General features: G+C 38.3%; 1 protein-coding gene across 2 annotated transcripts in view; it reads left to right on the top strand.

The window, feature by feature from the left end:
* ST8SIA6 (ST8 alpha-N-acetyl-neuraminide alpha-2,8-sialyltransferase 6) overlaps positions 1-17378 on the top strand; it is a 123953-nt gene that overhangs the window by 56012 nt on the left and 50563 nt on the right. The window contains exon 4 of one of the 2 annotated variants that reach the window (XM_069086262.1): positions 12760-12846. The exons of the other annotated variant lie outside the window; for it this stretch is intronic. Within the exon in view, the coding sequence (XP_068942363.1) occupies positions 12760-12846 (87 nt within the window). The remainder of the gene's footprint in view (positions 1-12759; positions 12847-17378) is intronic. 2 annotated transcript variants of the gene reach the window in all.

The raw sequence follows: 17378 nt of genomic DNA, 5'->3' as shown, positions 1-17378 counted from the left end.
CCCCCCCACACACACACACGTTTTATTACCTTATTCCCCTACATGTATTCTTTGATCCAGTGACATTAGCCTACTGGCTGGTCCCAAGCCATCTCTTGGTTCACACATTCTGTCTGACTATCCTCCATGTCTGGAATGCTCTCCCTCTTCATCTCTTCCCTGCTGACCTGCCTGGCTTCCTTTAAGTCCCAGTTAAAATTGCACCTTCTACAGGAAGCCTTCCCCAACTCTTCTTAATTCTAGTGTCTTCACTCTGTAAACTATTTCCTATTTATCATATACATATATGTGTGTGTGTGTGTATGTGTGTGTATAATTTGCTTTGTATGTATTTGTTTGCATTGTTCTCTCCCCTATTAGATTGTAAGATCCTTGAGGTCAGGGACTGTCTTTTGTCTCTTTTTTTATCCCCAGTTTTTAGCACAATGTCTAGTACATAGTAAGTACTTAATGTTTTCTGATTGACTGATTGATAGGGTAGGCACTAGTGTTAGGTGCTGGGGAATCAAATGAAATAATGAGGTAGTTTGGTCTTCAAGGATCTTACATTCTAATAGTAGTAGTTAACATAGATAACCGAGTGGTGGCCAAGGAAAAGAGTTTTGTATTTAGGAGTCTCTAGGATGGTGAGTGGAACCTACCGGGAGTAACTGTCATACCCTCTGTAGGAACAGTGACCAGCAACTTATGACCCCTTTCTGCCTCAGTTTCCTCCTCTGTAAAATGGGGATAATAGCAGTGCCTCCTTCCCAAAATTATAATAAGGGTGAAATGTGATAATGTTTGTGAGGTGCTTTGAAAACCTTAAGCGCTACAGAAATGGCGCTGTTATATTGATTGGACTATTCCTCAAACAAGAATTGGAAAACATAGATGGGGGTGGAGGAAGGATATATGTGAAGAATGGGCCAGAGAGGATGGCAACATGTCTGGGGGAGGTGGCTAAAGGGTGTATGAAGCACAGTCTGGGCACATTTCTGGTTCCTTACCTGGTAGGACAATAGGACCCCTGAAGAGGGAGCTTCAGCAGCAGGGCAGATAGTGACACTACAGGGATGAGGGTTGGAGTTCTGTTCATCATGGCTGCAGTGCTAAAGACTGAAGTGAATCATTGCTCAAATAGAACTGCCCATTAGTAGAGATGGAATTTAGTGTTGGCTAATACTTATTTCCTGTAGTTACAGTATTCAATCTTAAGGTGTCTTCATGTTAGAATATTTACTCTGATAGCTTCTTATTCAGTTATTATTTGTAGTTATTCCTTAGCAGACAGCAACACTGAGAAAAAGAAAAGTTTGGTTGGTAAAATAGGAATTTACTGTGATGATCTCGCCAGTGTGGGCTGTGCCTCCACTGGTATAGACTAGAATGTCTGTGTTTCTCTCCTCTTATGGGCTTCTCATCCATGTCCTTTTGTTGTTCCCTTAGAAGGGCCACCCAATGTAGTAGAAGCCTTTCTTGGGTGCTTCTCCTGTTCCAAGGGTATCAGTGCAGCACAAGGTCTGTCTAGCTTTCATTTTTTAAATAGATATATTTTTATTCTGATTTTAACAAACCCCAAATAGAATTAGCATTTTCAGATAAAGATGCACAAAAAAAACTGTACATAGAAGTATGGAGGTCTACTATACCTTATTTTTCCTTTCACATATATAATAAATTCAACATATAACTTTTTATGATTATTGTTATTAGTCATTAGTCATTTTTCAGTTGTATCTAACTCTTCCTGACACTATTTGGGGTTTTCTTGGCAAAGATACTGGAAGTGATTTGCTGTTTCCTTCTCCAGCTCATTTTTACAGATGATGAAACTGAGGCAGACAGGGTTAAGTGACTTGCCCAGCATCACACAGCTAGTGAGTGTCTAAAGCCATATTTGAAGTCAGGAAGAGGAATCTTCCTGATTCTATGCCCAGCACTCTATATCAGCAAGCACCCCAGCGTCCCCAGGATCACTGCCAACACAGGTTCTTAGATCTGCTTTGATAAAGGAAAGCAATTCAAAATGGGTTAACAAGCTTACTTTAATCAGTCAAATATGTATCGTTAACCTAGTTCAGGGGAAAAAGGTCAGCACCCCGAACTTCAGAGTATACAGACAGAATTATCAAGACAGAGAAACAGATCAAGTAGACAGTTTCCAAACTGTCCAACCATTACATCCATACCAAATCAACATCTGGGTTTTTCAAAGCCCGGGGGGCTCTCAGCAACGGCTTCCCAGAGTCTCATCTGATCAAATTACAGAACACTTCTCAAAGTGAGCCCCAAAGCAAAGCCTCACATCAGGGATTATATAGCCTTCTCCTGGGTCAGAGAATGTAACCACCCTCTTGACCCACTGCCCAATAAAAAAGTATCTACTGGAAAACAAGCCTCCCACCCCAGGCTCCAGGTGCACTTTAGCCTAGGGGCAGGGAAGATCTTAAAATTTTACATTCCCATTACACACTCTAACCAGTGTGCCACCTAGCTGCCCCTTTTATAATTACATTTTATTTTAACTTTCTTTAAAAAAAAATCTTTGCATTCAAAATTTGCTCCCTCTTTCCAGCCCCTTCCCCACTCATTGAGAAAGTAGGCAATATGATCAATTATATACAACATGTAACTTTCAAAGCTGTCTTGCTTATCTGTATTTCTTCTGGTCTTCCTTCTCTTCTGTGTGTTTAAAAATGCTTTCCTATGCCTCTTTTCTTTCTTTTATTTTTCTTTTGATAATGCTGTTGCTAAGAGTAGATTTTGATCACTAAAAGCATTAGACAGTTTTCCAAATTGGATCCAGTTTTATCTCTTTCTCCTAGTCAACTTTCAGCCCAACCCACTGTCTCTCTGCTGTGTTTGTCCAAGGTCTGTATCTTTATGGAGACCAGTTTATCTATGTGTAGGTCATTTTCACTCTCCATATATATATTCCTATGCAAGTTCATAGATAGGTAGAATAAAGGTAGTTGATGGATGATAAAGATAGAGAAATAGAGAGTAGAGATAGATGATAGATAGATTGATAAATTCAATAGGATGTTTAGTGTTATATTTTCAAGTGATATATATATATATATGTATCTACTGATGTATATATCAGTATCTTTCATTTACTTTCTTCTTGCAGTATGGATGGTTAAATTGATCTCTTTTGAATTATAGATTTTACTGAAGGGATTTTTAAATATTCTAAGATTTGATGCAATTAGTGCTATGTAATTTAATAATACATAGAGTATTTGAAAAACTTTACCACAAATAGGAAATACTTCCTATGAAGGAAATCCTCCATAAGCTTGGCAAATATCTTGGGTAAAAATATATTTCACTGTCTTATACATCACTTTAATGATAAAATTTGATCATTGAACAAAGTCAGGTCCAAAGTTGCATGTCACAGAATCTTACATTAGTCTGGCATGTGTATGAACACACCCTGCTTCAGGAGGACTTTTAAAAGAGCATTTTATTTTCTGGAGCCATTTTTAAAAATAATCAGCAAACAATAGCTATAACAAAATTTTATATCATTCATAACTCTGGCAGTTGTATGATTTTCATAAAAAGTCATCGGCAAAAGTCTACTTGAGAATTTTCTTCACTTATATTCATGGATAGATACTCTTAATATGGTCCATTCCCATAAAGATTTTGTAGAGATTAAAAAACAGTTTATGACCAATTAATTGTTAATGTCTACACAGTTTCCTTTTTTCACTTTGGCAAAATAGATATTCTCTCTTAATTATCTTGAAAATTGACTCCTGAGTGCCAGTGGCCAAGATTGTAATGTCTGCAGCGTCAATTTCTACATGAAGTCAGTCAGGTCCTCTTCCCGAAATCCAGCTTCTTAAGGACTAACCTCATTTCCTCAGCACTGATGTGGATAAGTTCAGATGCGACAATTTCAGGGTCATCGCCAATGAGGATGTATCAGCTTAGAAACTGCAGCAGATCTGTTCTATTTTGTGTCTACTTGTCGTCCTTTCCTTCCAATTTATATATATATATGTGTGTGTGTGTGTGTGTGTGTGTGTGTGTGTGTGTATACATATATATATATATAAACAATAAACAAAAGCATAAATATAAATTATATGTTGCCTTATAAATTCTGTGGAGGTTCATAATGATGAGAGCATAGGGAGCTCACAGATTTATAAGGGTCTGTCAAATCAAGGGAATGGACCCAAACAGTACATGGCACCACTTCACACTCGTGTGCCCTTGTGGAGCTTTTGAATGTAAAAAACAAACCCATGCTCCTTGTGTAACACAGTTAGTTCCTCATCTCTCCCTGGGCACTGGACTCTTGCATTTCAAACCCCGATCCTTTCCTCTTGCTGATCCCTGTGAACTTTTGGTTTTGTTTGTGCTTCTTTCTCTAATACCACTTCATGAGTCTGGCTCTTTCCAAATTATTGACTTATCCGCATGGTTTCTCTTTTTATTATTTTGCATTGTACTTTTAGCCTCCATCCATTTTGAAACACCCCAGCTACCTTTCAACCCCAATTCCCCAAGCCTAGGTGTTAGGGCAAGAAGGTATTCAATCAACATCATGTACCTACGTAGATATGGTCCTTGCTGGATTAGGCAGCTAGGTGGTGCAGTGGATAGAGTTCTGGCTCTAGATATAGAAAGAACTAAATTCAAATTCAGCCTTGGATACTTATTAGCTCTGTGACCCTGGGCAAGTCACTTAACCCTGTTTGCCTCAGTTTCCTCATGTGTAAAAACAAATGATCCAAAGAAGGAAATGGCAAACCACTCCAGTATCTTTGCCAAGAAAACCCCAAATAGGATCGCAGAGTTGGACAAAACTAAAACAACTGAACAAGATACAAACCCCAACCAGGGCCTGGTCTTTCTAGGCCAGGACATGAAAATACCATTGGGAAGATTTTCGGCATAGCTGAACACCATGTGAAGGTCTCTGCAGGTTCATTTTCTCCTCAGGGTTTTGTAAAACAGTCCTGTCTTCTATCTTCCTCCTCAGAAACATTTTGTCAATTAGAAGGCCCTCCAGATCATTCTACCTTTGCATCTCTGTCTCTAAAGAGGTCAAGGTTGGAGCTATGGCAGTTAGACCCAGTGCTGTCTTTAGTTTTCATACCTTTAGCTTTATAAATTGATATCTACTTTGACCTCTTCCTCTAATCAGTCAGTGGCCCAATTGTTTTCATCCAGCTCATTAAAAATGATCATCACATTTATAATTAGTCATTTCCTTTCTGTTATGTCATAGTTGATTCCATTCTCTATGATATCATTTGGTGCTTATGACATTCAGCATCTTTTGAGTGTCCTCTTGAAGAAAGTATTCTTGATGTTTTGAGTTTCCTGAAGAGTCTCTCAGCTCTTAGCCTCCTTCATTTGATGCCCCCAAACCACATTTTTATAAAACATTTTTCCCCTCTTATCCTTTACAAAAATTTAGAAATCATTTCTATTTCAGAAACAGCAGAGATAAAAAACAATTTCTTTCTTTTCTTTGTGTCAAGTCTAAGCTGTACTGTGCCTTCTTAATAAAGTTAGAGTTTATTTACTACTCATTTGCTATTCCCTTAGCTTTCATGAGAACATGATTCATAAGCTACAAACATAATAAAAAAGAATGACATTATTTTGAGGACATGAAACTTTTCAAAAGCCTCCAAGCCTTAAAACACAATCCAGTTTTCCTATTTCTTTATACATTTTAATTAGGCTGCTTTAAAAAGTGTTTGCTGAGGCAGCAGTATGTTGTACAACAGTTCCCCAAAGAACAGCTGGGCGATCAACAGTAGAAATTAATTAAGGAATCTCCATATTCCTTTTGTAGGAGCATGACATTATTGTCATAGGTGGCTTTTATATCCTCATTCCCATAAATAATTTTTATATTAAAAGCCTTTGAAATATTCAGAGTACATGACTTGGAAGTCAAAAGACCTTAAATGAGGCCTAGTACTGCCTTGTTCTCTGTGAAATGTCTACTTTGTGACAACTTCTCTGAGACTCAGTTGTTTCATCTGCTAAATAGAGCCATAATACCTCCTCATAGGGTCATTATGAGAAAAGCATTTTAAAACACGCTAAATACTTGTGAATTAGTATTACTGACAATGGTAATTATTATTCCCATTGGGCGAGTTGAGGAAGAACCTATCCAGATAACTGGTCACGTGATGCCCAAAGGGCACCTTGTCAACTCCTGGATATTAACTGCCATAGGTGGCTTTCAACCAACCTGCTTCCTCTTTGGAAGAGGACATAATGTTCTCTGATATTTTTTGTTAGACTCCTTGCAACCAAGAGAGTTCTATAGCTGAAAATGGATGGTGTAAGATCAGTGAACTGTTATCTTCCTTCCTCTTGGCAGAATACAGTTTTCATTATTGAAAAAAACATGGCCCCATTTAGATACTCAGAAATGTGCCCAAAAGGTGGCATCAACAATTCTAGACTCCTGTCTGGGCTAACAGGCACCACCTCCTGGTCTTATTTCAGTTTTTCCATCCCAGCAATGTATCATATTTTATTGGTTTGCACAACAAAATATTGGGGATTGATTTGTAAATTTTTAATAAGGAGATGAAATTTGAAGTCAATATCATTCTCATCAAACCTACCTAGTGTTAGCAACAGTGACAGTGATATCAGTTCCGTTAGCCCAGTTTCAGTCTGATAGATTTCATCATGCTAGATAGGGCTCTATCATAGTTAGGCAGCGTGGAACTGAGAGGGTACCATGGAGAGGGGCAGTCATGATATATTAGATAGAAAACTTACCTCTAAGTCAGGAAGATCTGGCTCTAAGCCATTCCTCAATCACATACTGGCTGTATGACCTTGATCCCAGAAAAGTTTATTTGGCTCTAAGTTGCAGTGCACATCAACCAGTCAGTAAACATTTATTAAGCACCTACTATGTTCCTAAAAACTGGGGATGGAAGAAGAGGTAAATGACACTTCCTGCCCTCATGTAGCTTAAATCTAAATGCAGATCTGCTTTGGTAGAAAGGATTTCTTCACTGAGAGCTCCAATAGATGATAAAATCACATGGTCAGAACAAAAAACAAAACAAAACAAAAATCAAAAAGAACCTCCTGCTCTTCCAAAGCTAGAAATAGCACAGATTTTTACACAATTAACAATGACAATTAATTAAAATAGAAAGCTACTTGGTTGTCTTCTAATGTAATCTCCAGCCCCACCCACCATATATCCTCCCATAGTCCCCAACAGCAGACATTCTTTGATGTCTCCCTACTCCAGCTGCATCACTTCAGAGATCATTTTGTGTCAATTGACATTTTTCTAAAGTGTACTTTGTTGCGTTTGCCCCAGGTACCTCATCCAGTGGTGAATTTTCAGGCAACGAAGGGTTAATGTTCTGGTGCTACATATAAATGTGTAGCTTTCTCAGATAATGCAATATTAAACTTTGTTGGCTCCAATTAGAACTGTGGAATAGAATCTGTATCACTATCTTGATGAGTGAATCCCTGGAGCTGTTTCAATATGCTGTACTCAGATAACTTGGGTATACATAGTGTATGGAAAGCAGTTGGCTTTGCCCATTTGGAACTTTCTCTGAGCAGGAATGTTTGCATATTAATAAATTATCTCTGACAGACTTTGGCTCAAAAAACAGAGTAGTTGGGCAGTAAAATAGAGGTATCAGACCCCCATCTCAAATGCTATCTGGGAGATGCATTGTCCATCCCTATTCTTTTATCAGCCAAGAAAAGAGATGATATTAAGTGTTCAATTACATTGCACATCCTTAACCTAATTCTACTTCCTATCTCAACCTCACACTTACCTTTGGTTAGCTCTCATCAGCTCATAGATTTAGAGCTGTGAGGGGCTTCTAGGCTGACCTCCCTCATTTTATAGATGATAAAACTGAGGCCTGGAGAGGTCAAGCCTGACTTGCCATGCAGGTACTAAGTGGGATATGAACCCATGTCCTCCGACTCCAGATCCAGTATCCTTTCACCATAATACATTGCCTTAATTCTCATCAAGGTATTCTTTATGCACAAAACAATTGCACTGAACGACTGAAAACTTGGAATCATAGGATGGCAGAACTGGAACTCTAACCTGACCCCCATTCCAAGAATGAATCCTGTCTCCTACATCGCTCACAAGTGGTTATTGAGCTCACTGAATGGGAAAAGCTATATTTGTTGTCTTCATTTCTAGAATTTAGCTTGGTGGAGAGCAGTTCTGGACAGCCAAGTGGTACCCTATAGAGAGCACCAGGCCTGAATTTAGGAAGACCCAAGTTCAATTTTGGCACCAGACACTTAATAGCTGTGTGACCTTGGGCAAGTAATTTAACCTCTGTCTGCCTCAGTTTCCTCACCTGTGAAGTGGGGATAATAATAACACTTGGGCAGCTAAGTGGTACAGTGAGTGAGTAGAGCGCTGGGCCTAGAATCAGGAAGACCTGAGTTCAAGTCCAGCATCAGATACTTACTAGCTGTGGGACACTGGGCAAGTCATTTAACCTTATTTGCCTCAGTTTCTCTAATTATAAAATGAACTGGAGAAAGAAATGGCAAATAACTCCAATATCTTTGCCAAGAAAACCCCAAATGGAGTCACAAAGACTCAGACACTGAAGATAGCTTCAGAACTTATATTCAGAACCCAGCAGACTCAGTACGGCTAGTCTTCTACTGACAAGGAAATTCCCCTTCCTTCTCTCCCCCCTCCTCACTTCTCCTTCTTCTCTTAGATAACATTTATGCAGCATTTACTATGTGACAGACACTGTGCTAAAGTGCTTTACAATTATCATTTCCTGTGATCCTCATAACCCTGCAACGTATTATCTCCCCATTTTACAGACCAGGAAACTGAGGCCAAACAGAGGTTGACTTGCCCAGGGTCACACAGCTAATAAGTGTCTGAAGCTGGATTTGAGCTCAAGTCTTCCTGACTCCAGGCCACGTCCCAGTACTCTGTTGGGTTACCTAGCCAAATAAATAAGTTATAGTGTCTGACATTCAACTCTTCAGATAAATAAGCATTTCTTCTCACTTAAAGGAGTAAAGAATAATACATAGAACCTAAGTACTAGAAGAAACTTTAGAATGAATGGGGGGGGATAATTATTAAGTTTTTACTGTGTGTGCTAAGTCCAAGGTTCACAAGTCAAACTCATCTACTCCAAAATTGACATTTTGTACATATAGGAAGAAACCGAAGAGTAGAGAAATTAAATGATGTGCCTGGTGATTTTCAAGAGTGCTAATGACATTCCAAAATCTTTTCTGGAGTTAGAAAATAAGCATATATTTGATCATTATTACATAAAAGAATTATGCTCATGTCAGACTATTTTTTTAAAAGGCCATCCAATTCTAACTTGATCTTAGTTTTGTTGATACCTTTTCTCTTTTATACCATATCAGCTTCCAAAGACACCCCCTTTCAATTCCACAATACCTTGTGAGCCATCCTTTGTAAAGAAAGATTTTAAAAGCAGTTTAACAAACTAGTTAACAAAACTAACCAACCCACTGATCCTGTCTGACAGTAATGCAACATTCTATGTCTGTAATCCCCACTGCAGTGAAAAGAGAAAGGTGCAGTTTCTTTTCCTTGAACATTATGATTATGGAATGTTATGGGGATTTTTTTGTCACCACCATTATTTTTTTGGAAATTTTTTATTTTGGGACATCTATATTGTGTCTTCCAGGCCTTTATCTATAATCTTTTCTCTCTTCCCAAGATTTTTGGCCCTTGGAGGGTTTGGGGACAGATATCCAAAACAGAGTGGCCTTGGGCCTCGGTTAAGTTCTGCTGTAGGGAAATAACTGTAAAATTAGTTTGCAAGATGCTTTATAGTATGCAAATAATTTTACACACTTTATCTCATTTAAAAATTAAATGTCTTGATCAAATAAATTGTATCTCCCTGGAGACATTTAATACCTTTTTAAAACTTTCAATCTTTTTTCAACAAATGTTAATAGTCAAGATAGCATTTATATGCCATGGTTTATTTTGAAGGTATTTATTAGCATTTCCTTTAAATATATGATTTTAAAAAAAAGTTTGCTAAGTTCTCACATATAATTTATATCTTGTCCCATGCCTAAAAATGATTCTTTTAGAAAACATGTCTAACTTTATTATAAAATAAAGACCCTAGTACTGATAGCTAGAAGGGACAAAAATGGATGGAACACATATGATACAGTTAACAGAAATTCACATTATGGTCAACCACACACTCTCTCTCTCTGTCTCTCTATCTCTCTGTCTCTCTGTCTGTCTCTGTCTCTGTCTCTCATATATCTCTACTCTCAATCTCTTTCAGGGTGAACAGCTCTCTCCCCATATATTACTTTGCTCTGAGGCTAGTCTCACTGCATACTTAACAACAGTGTAATTGTGATCTTAATTTCCCTAATGAAGCTATTTGCTGGTTTGTTTTCAACAGAAAATGGCAACAACAGGGGGAAAATTCTTTCTTCCACCTTGTTCTTTAATCTCTTCATTGTAGCTGTCTCCAATGTGAAAGGACAGTTTTGTTGTGTTTTTTTTTGGGGGGGGGGGCAGCTAAATGGCGCTTTGATCCCACCTTCCACGGGGAAGTCACTCACTTCAGGAGGGCTGGGAGGGAGAGCTTCTTCATTTGTGCTGGGGTGGGTTGCCCCATTTTTTGGGTACTAGATTGCTTCCTTTTACTCTGTGACAACATATTCAAAAGCTATTTTATGTGGATTGCAAATGAGTCAGATTAGACAGCCTCAAAATGATTGGCTTCCGGCCTTAAATGTTCCTGTTAAAACTGGAGACAGCTAGCTACAATGGGTTTCCAGTTGGTGATAGATGTAATTTGGAGGCTACTCATGAAACTAGCTATAAGAGACAAGCAGGGTTTTAAAGGGAAAATGGTATTATTCTGTAAGTATGCCAAAGGAAAGTTATATCGCTACTATAGGTGCAAAAGCATTTATACAAAAGCTAACATAATTAACTGATGTTGTTGTCTCTAACTTCCTAAGGTAATTGGTTCTGCCTCTAGTTTATCAGAATGGAGCTGGGAACTAAAAGCCTCAAATTCTAATCTTAGCCACATCGTCTGATAGCTCTGTGACTCTGGGCAAGTTATTTAACCTTACTGTGCTGTTTTTTTTTTTTTTAACACTACCTGCTTGTGCACCCTGTACTAGAAGCAGCTAGCTAGTGGAGAGAATACTGGGCCTGGGGTTAGGAAAAGCTCATGTCAAATCCAGCCTCAGCCATTTACTAGCTGTGTGACTTTGAACAAGTCATTCAACTTCTTTAAGCCTTGGTTTTCTCTGCTCTAATATGGGAATAATGCTATTTACCTCTCTGTCGTTGTGATGATCAAATGAGATAATATCTGTAAAAACTGAGCAGACTTTAAAGCACTGCTATATACATTCTAGCTATTATGAGAAGTCTATGGAGTAGAAATATCAGATGGAATTAAAATAATAATAGCTTACATTTATATGGTGCTTACTATGTGCCAGGCACTGTGCATTTTACAGTGTTTCCCTGAGAGAGCATTGTAGATTTAGATTTAAACATAGGACTAAGGAAATGTGATGGAAGCTCATCAGATGTTTTAATAAGTTTATTTAAAAGCATATGAGCGCATGTAGTCTTCAGAAAGGTGGTGGACTACAGCTGTGGCATGAGGTATACACTGCCATTTTGGTTAGCGTTTCCAAGTGTTTTGCTTAACTGTCCTGATAGTTTCATAGGTAGAGCTAGAAGGAACCCTAGATATCATCTAATCCAACTGTTCATTTTATGGAAGGGGAAACTAAGGCCCAGTGTTGTCAGATGATTTGCCCAGTGCCATATAAGTAGCAATTGAGAAAGCTGCAATTTAAAAGCAGGTGCTGTGGTTCCAAGTTCAGCACTCTTAACACTCCTTGGTTACAAAGGATAATTAGAGGTTTCCTGATTTGTTTTTCAGGGATTGATAGTTTTGGGGAAGAGGTAGCGGTGTATGAGTGTGTTTAAATTGTCCCTAAGACAATTCAAAATGTAAAAAAAAGTTCTTGATTTTTATCTTGTGGATCAAAATTAAACAATTTGGAATTATGATTCTGAAAAATTATGTGTCCAAAAATAATGACTATGTAAATACTAACTGTGAAAGGAGACTTTATTAACTGATCTATTATTGGAAAATGTCTATTAAGTATTTGTATTTATTTCTCACTGAATTAAAATGAAAGGAGAATTGCCAAATAACCTTGAGATATGCAGATCCTTGTGTGGTTCGGACATATTTTTAGTTATTTAGAATGCTCGTGTGCAAGGATCAGAAAACACATAATCATGAATTCTTAGTGACATCATAATTGTTGTTATTCAGTCATATCCTATTCTTCATTACCCAATTTTGGGGTTTCCTTGGCAAAGATACTAGAGTGGTTTGTCATCTCCTTCTCCAGTTCATTTTACAGATGAGGATACTGAGGCAGAGTTAAGTGACTTGCCCAGGGTCACACAACTATTAAGTGTCTGAGGTTGTACTTGAATTCATGAGATGAGTCTTCCTGATTGCAAGCCCAGTGTGCTATCCACTGTGCCATCTAGCTCTCCAAGGACATCATGATTACTTTAAAGGGTACTCTGCTTTCTATCTGCAGGTTTGGAGTTAAGTTGCACAGTCAATTAATTTAATGTAATGGTCCTTATGTACCTGTGTGCTTGAATGCTTTGCATTTTGTAAGATTTTCATACTCAACCCCCTTGACATTTCTCACTTTTAGGTATTCAGAAGATTATTACCTTGAAATTATTACAAATGTACAGAACTGCAGATGGCAACGGCAACCTGAAGAGTATAAGAAATTTAGGTAAAAACTTTATCAGGAAAGAACTCAAACTTGTTTATCTTTGTTTGGCAGTAGGATGATAACTTTCAAGGCCAATAAGAGGTTTATTTTTTCTCTTTGAAAAAAACTACATTATTTTGAAATATACATGTAGATCCTTATCTTTGAAGTTTTTTTTTCCTTCACTTTTTCCTATACATTTCCTTTTGCATGTGTACAGGTAACCATTTTCTAAATCAACCTTTATGCCCCCATTTCTACAACTTGACTCATGAAGCAAAGTATGATTGACTATTTTCCCAAAATAGAACATAACTTTGTACAGATGGAAACATTACCCTCCCTTTTCTAGTTGTTGGATGTATGTGTATGTGTAGTTGGAAAAATGATCCTAATTTAAAATTATATATAAAATAAAAATTTATTTAAATCTATAATCATCCAGTTATCATATCATGAGAAACCTTGCACTTAAAAATGAAAAAGAAAATTTTTAAAATGAAAGTTCTTTGGGGCGGCTAGGTGGCACAGTGAGTAGAGCACGGGCCCTGGAGTCAGGAGGTCCTGAGTTCAAATCTGGCCTCAGACACTTAACACAAAAACTAGCCATATGACCTTGGGCAAGTCACTTCACCCCAATTGCCCTCCAAAAAGCAAAAAACAAAACAAAACAACCAAATAAGAGTTCTTCATTATACAATTTCCATATACATCATGACCCTTAAGCAAAAAAACAAAACAAAAAACAACTGATTATATGAATTATATGAAGAGCTACTATTGTGACAGGTAATACAATGCATGACAAGACATGACAGTAGGGGTGAGGAAGCAATTCATGTTGATCATCGTCAGGTAAGTGTTTTCAGCATTAATTTTAAAAATAATTGGGTTTGCCTCTAGTCTAATGTAACCATTCTCCTGTGAAGAAACTGCTATCATTTCATAGTACAATATTGGAAAGTGGATAAATGCTGATTTTATCTGAATCTTGTTATCAAAAATTCCAAAATCTTATTCTTAGGACCCTTTTGAAAGGCTTATTAATTTGTTTGATGGAAGCATGTAGGAGTTCATTTGTTCTTAAATTAATAATCTGCATGCTAACAAAATCTGTAAATCTTGAATCCATCCTAATCCTACAGGTTTTAGTAAGTACCTGCAGTTACAGAGAATATGTAAGATAAGGCCCTTGCCTTCCAGGAACTTGGAAACTAGTTGAGGAAACTTGATATATTCACATTAAACAGATGAGCAGCTGATTGTGATGAAACAATAACCTCAATAGCCAGCCTTCACAGAGCATCTCCTATGTACCCGCCACTGTGCCAAGTGCTTTACAAACATAATTTCATTTGATCCTCACAACAAACCTTCAAGGTAGGTTCTATCATTATTCCCATTTTACAGACAAGGAAACCAAGGCAAACAGAGGATGAGTGACTTGCCCAAGGTCACACAAATAGTCAATGTCTAAAGTCAGGTTTTGACTCGTCTTCCTGACTCCAGGTCCAGTGCTCTATCTGCTGTGCCAGCTGACTGCACAGACAACAATTACCAAGTAAATGGCAGAACAACATGGGCTAGAGTGGCCACAAGGAGACCTGACCTCACAGAGGATCTCAGTCTAGAGGCTTTTAAGGAGAAGAAAGAATTAACCAGAGCAAAGAACTGGGAGTCAATACAGAGTGGTTAGAGGAAACAAAATCGGCTTGGCCTCACCAGGTGTGAGAAGTTTAAGATAAAGTTAGGTTGATAAGATCATTCCAGGAAAGGAAGTTTGAAGTTGTTCACATAGCTCCACTGGTGTAAGGTATATTAAAAACAACTTACATTAATATTTATTTAGGTTTTACAATGTGTATGCATATATTATCTTGTTTGATTTTGTGAAGGAGCTATTATTAACCTCATCTTACAGACTGACCTAACCACTCTGTGAAGCCAGTGTTAACTCTGGTCCTCATCTGATGTCTGAAGGCCCAGAGAGACTCTTTCCCATGATCATATAGTTAGTGAGTGTCTGACTTAGGAATTGCACATAGATTTTCCTCACTTCAAGTCCAATATCCAATCCACTGCCCTTGACGAGGGGCCTGACAAGAAGCCAGAAATTTGGTTCTTTCAAGAAGCCAATAGTGAGATAATGAGGCTTTGAACTAGTGCTGAATCAATGTCAGCTAGAGTGATATTGGTAGGGGAGGAGAGAGACCAAACCAAAGAGACAACGCATGGGACTTGGTGATTCTTGGATATATGAAATGAAGGATAAGACAAAGTCAAAGACAGCCTGGAGTGACTAGGATAATGATGGTGACACTGACAGATATGGGGAAGCTTCCAAAAGAAACCCATTTGAGGAGGAAGATGATGGGTTCTATTTGGACTCAAGCTGAGTTTGAACTGACAATAAGATGTCCAAGTAGAAAGGTCTTGTAGGTGAATGACTACACTGTTGATGAGAAATTCTCACCATTAAAGTCATTCCCCTAATATAGAAGATAAAGAAAGGCAGGGCCATTGTCTTGAGAAAGCTACCGTTAAGTGAACTTGTTAACCCAGGGTTGAAACAAGACCTTCTGGCCTTCTAACACACCTGCATGGGTTGGTTAGTCAGACTTTCTAGTTGATACCTTTAAAGGCACAGCTTGATTCTTGGGGAAGGATAGAAGAAACAGACCATTGAAGGAAAGCAGACAAATTAGTATCAGGTCCTGGGTAAGTTAAGTTCACTGTGTGGTGTACATTGAAGCTTAAGGCACTGGGAATAGGGAGAATGAGGGTGCTGGGTACAAAAGAATGCCCCATAGCAAGGGGATAGGAATATACTGGATGACAGAATAGAGGTTGAAAAGTAGCTTGATAGACTGGACTAATGGTTCAGTCTCATGAGATTATATTTAATTGGGATTGGTGTAAGCAACTACATTTAGGTTCCAAAAGTCAGTTCCTGTGAAAAAAAGACCTAGGTTTCAGTTGACTCACAAGTACTCTATGAGCCTACACTGTGACAATATTGCTTTAAAATTGTGGTTAGTGGGTTCCTGTGCCCTGCCCTCATCAGACCACATCTATGGTCTTGTGTTCAATTCTGCAAGCCAAATTTTAAAAGAGATAGAGTGCATTAAAAGAAGAGCAGTGAGGATTGTGAGGGTCTGGAGACCAATGGGAAGGGAATGGTAATGCTTAGCCTGGAAGAAAGAACATTTAGGCTCGACATGATAGCTATCTTCAAATATCTGAGCAGTTATTGTGTGGAAAAGGGATGAGTCTCATTCAGTTAGGCTCCAGAACTGGGACCACTAAGTGGAGGTGATAGGGAGACAAGTCTCACTTAATGTAGGGAAGAGCTTTCTAACAGTTAACACTGTTGAGCAGTGGAATGAGTCCTGTACTGCAAGTGTCGTACAGAGGTCAGCTGGCCATCTTTCAGAGATGATAGAGAGGGGCCTTCGCTATGGGGTGGGAGATCAGACTATGACCTTTAAGATCTCTTGATTTAAAAATCGTTTTTATTGATATCTTTTGTTTTTACAGCCCATATATTTCTCCCTTCTGTCCCTGCCCATCCTATTCCAGAAAGCCAATCTTTATAACCAAGGATTTTCTTTTTAAAGAATAAGAAAAAAAGGAAGATGAAGGAAAGAGAAAAAGTTCAGCAAAACTTATTAGATCTCTTCTAATTCTTCTTTTTAATGCTTTATTAGCTTCTGATTTACATCATTCGTTTACGCCAGATTTTGAGTTACAAATTTTCTCCCCGTTTTTCCCCCACCCATCCCCCCAAAACAGCAGTCCCACAGGATATCCCCACCTCCAATCTGCTCTCTCCCATATTTTCTCCCATACCCGTTTCGACTTTTCCAGTAGATCTCTATGCCTCAGTGCCTGTATATCTTATTTCTTAATTACATGTAAAATGGTATTAATAATACACACACACACACAGATATATATATATATATATATATATATATATTTGAATATTTTATTTTAAAATTTTCAATTCCAGATTCATTCCCTTCGCCCCCTGCCACCCACCCCTACTGGGGAGACAAGCAGTTCAGTTTAGATTTTACATGTGCGGCTAATGCAAAACAATAACATAGTAGATATATTGTAAAAGATTGACTATATTTCCCTCCCTCCTAACCCACCTCCCACTTGTTCTATTCTCTACTTTGATCCTGTCCCTTTTCAAAAGTAGGTGCTTCCAACTTGCCTCCTCCCCAGCCTGCCCTCCCTTCCATCATCCCCCCTCTCATCCCCTTCCCCCCTATTGTCCTGGAGGGTGAGATCCCCTATTTAGTGTGTATTTCCCTCCCTCCTCAAGCCAGATTCAATAGGAATAAGGTCGACCCATTCCCTTTTGCCTTCCTATTCTTCCCCTCCATTGTAACCATTTTCCCTTGCCTCTTCTGTATGAGATAGTTTGCCCCAATCTGTCTCTCCCCATCTCCTCTCATTATATTCCTCTCACCTCTTAATTTCACCTTTTAAGTATCATCCCTTCCTGTTAAATTGGTCCTGTGCCCTCTATCTATGTATACCTG

Source organism: Petaurus breviceps, unplaced genomic scaffold (assembly GCF_028583685.1).
Source record: "Petaurus breviceps papuanus isolate PSGF00001 unplaced genomic scaffold, PetGlider_PUasm1.0 178, whole genome shotgun sequence".
In the NCBI taxonomy this organism is placed as follows: domain Eukaryota; kingdom Metazoa; phylum Chordata; class Mammalia; order Diprotodontia; family Petauridae; genus Petaurus; species Petaurus breviceps.
Note: the sequence above shows the minus strand (reverse complement) of the source record. Positions and strands in the feature narration are given on the sequence as shown.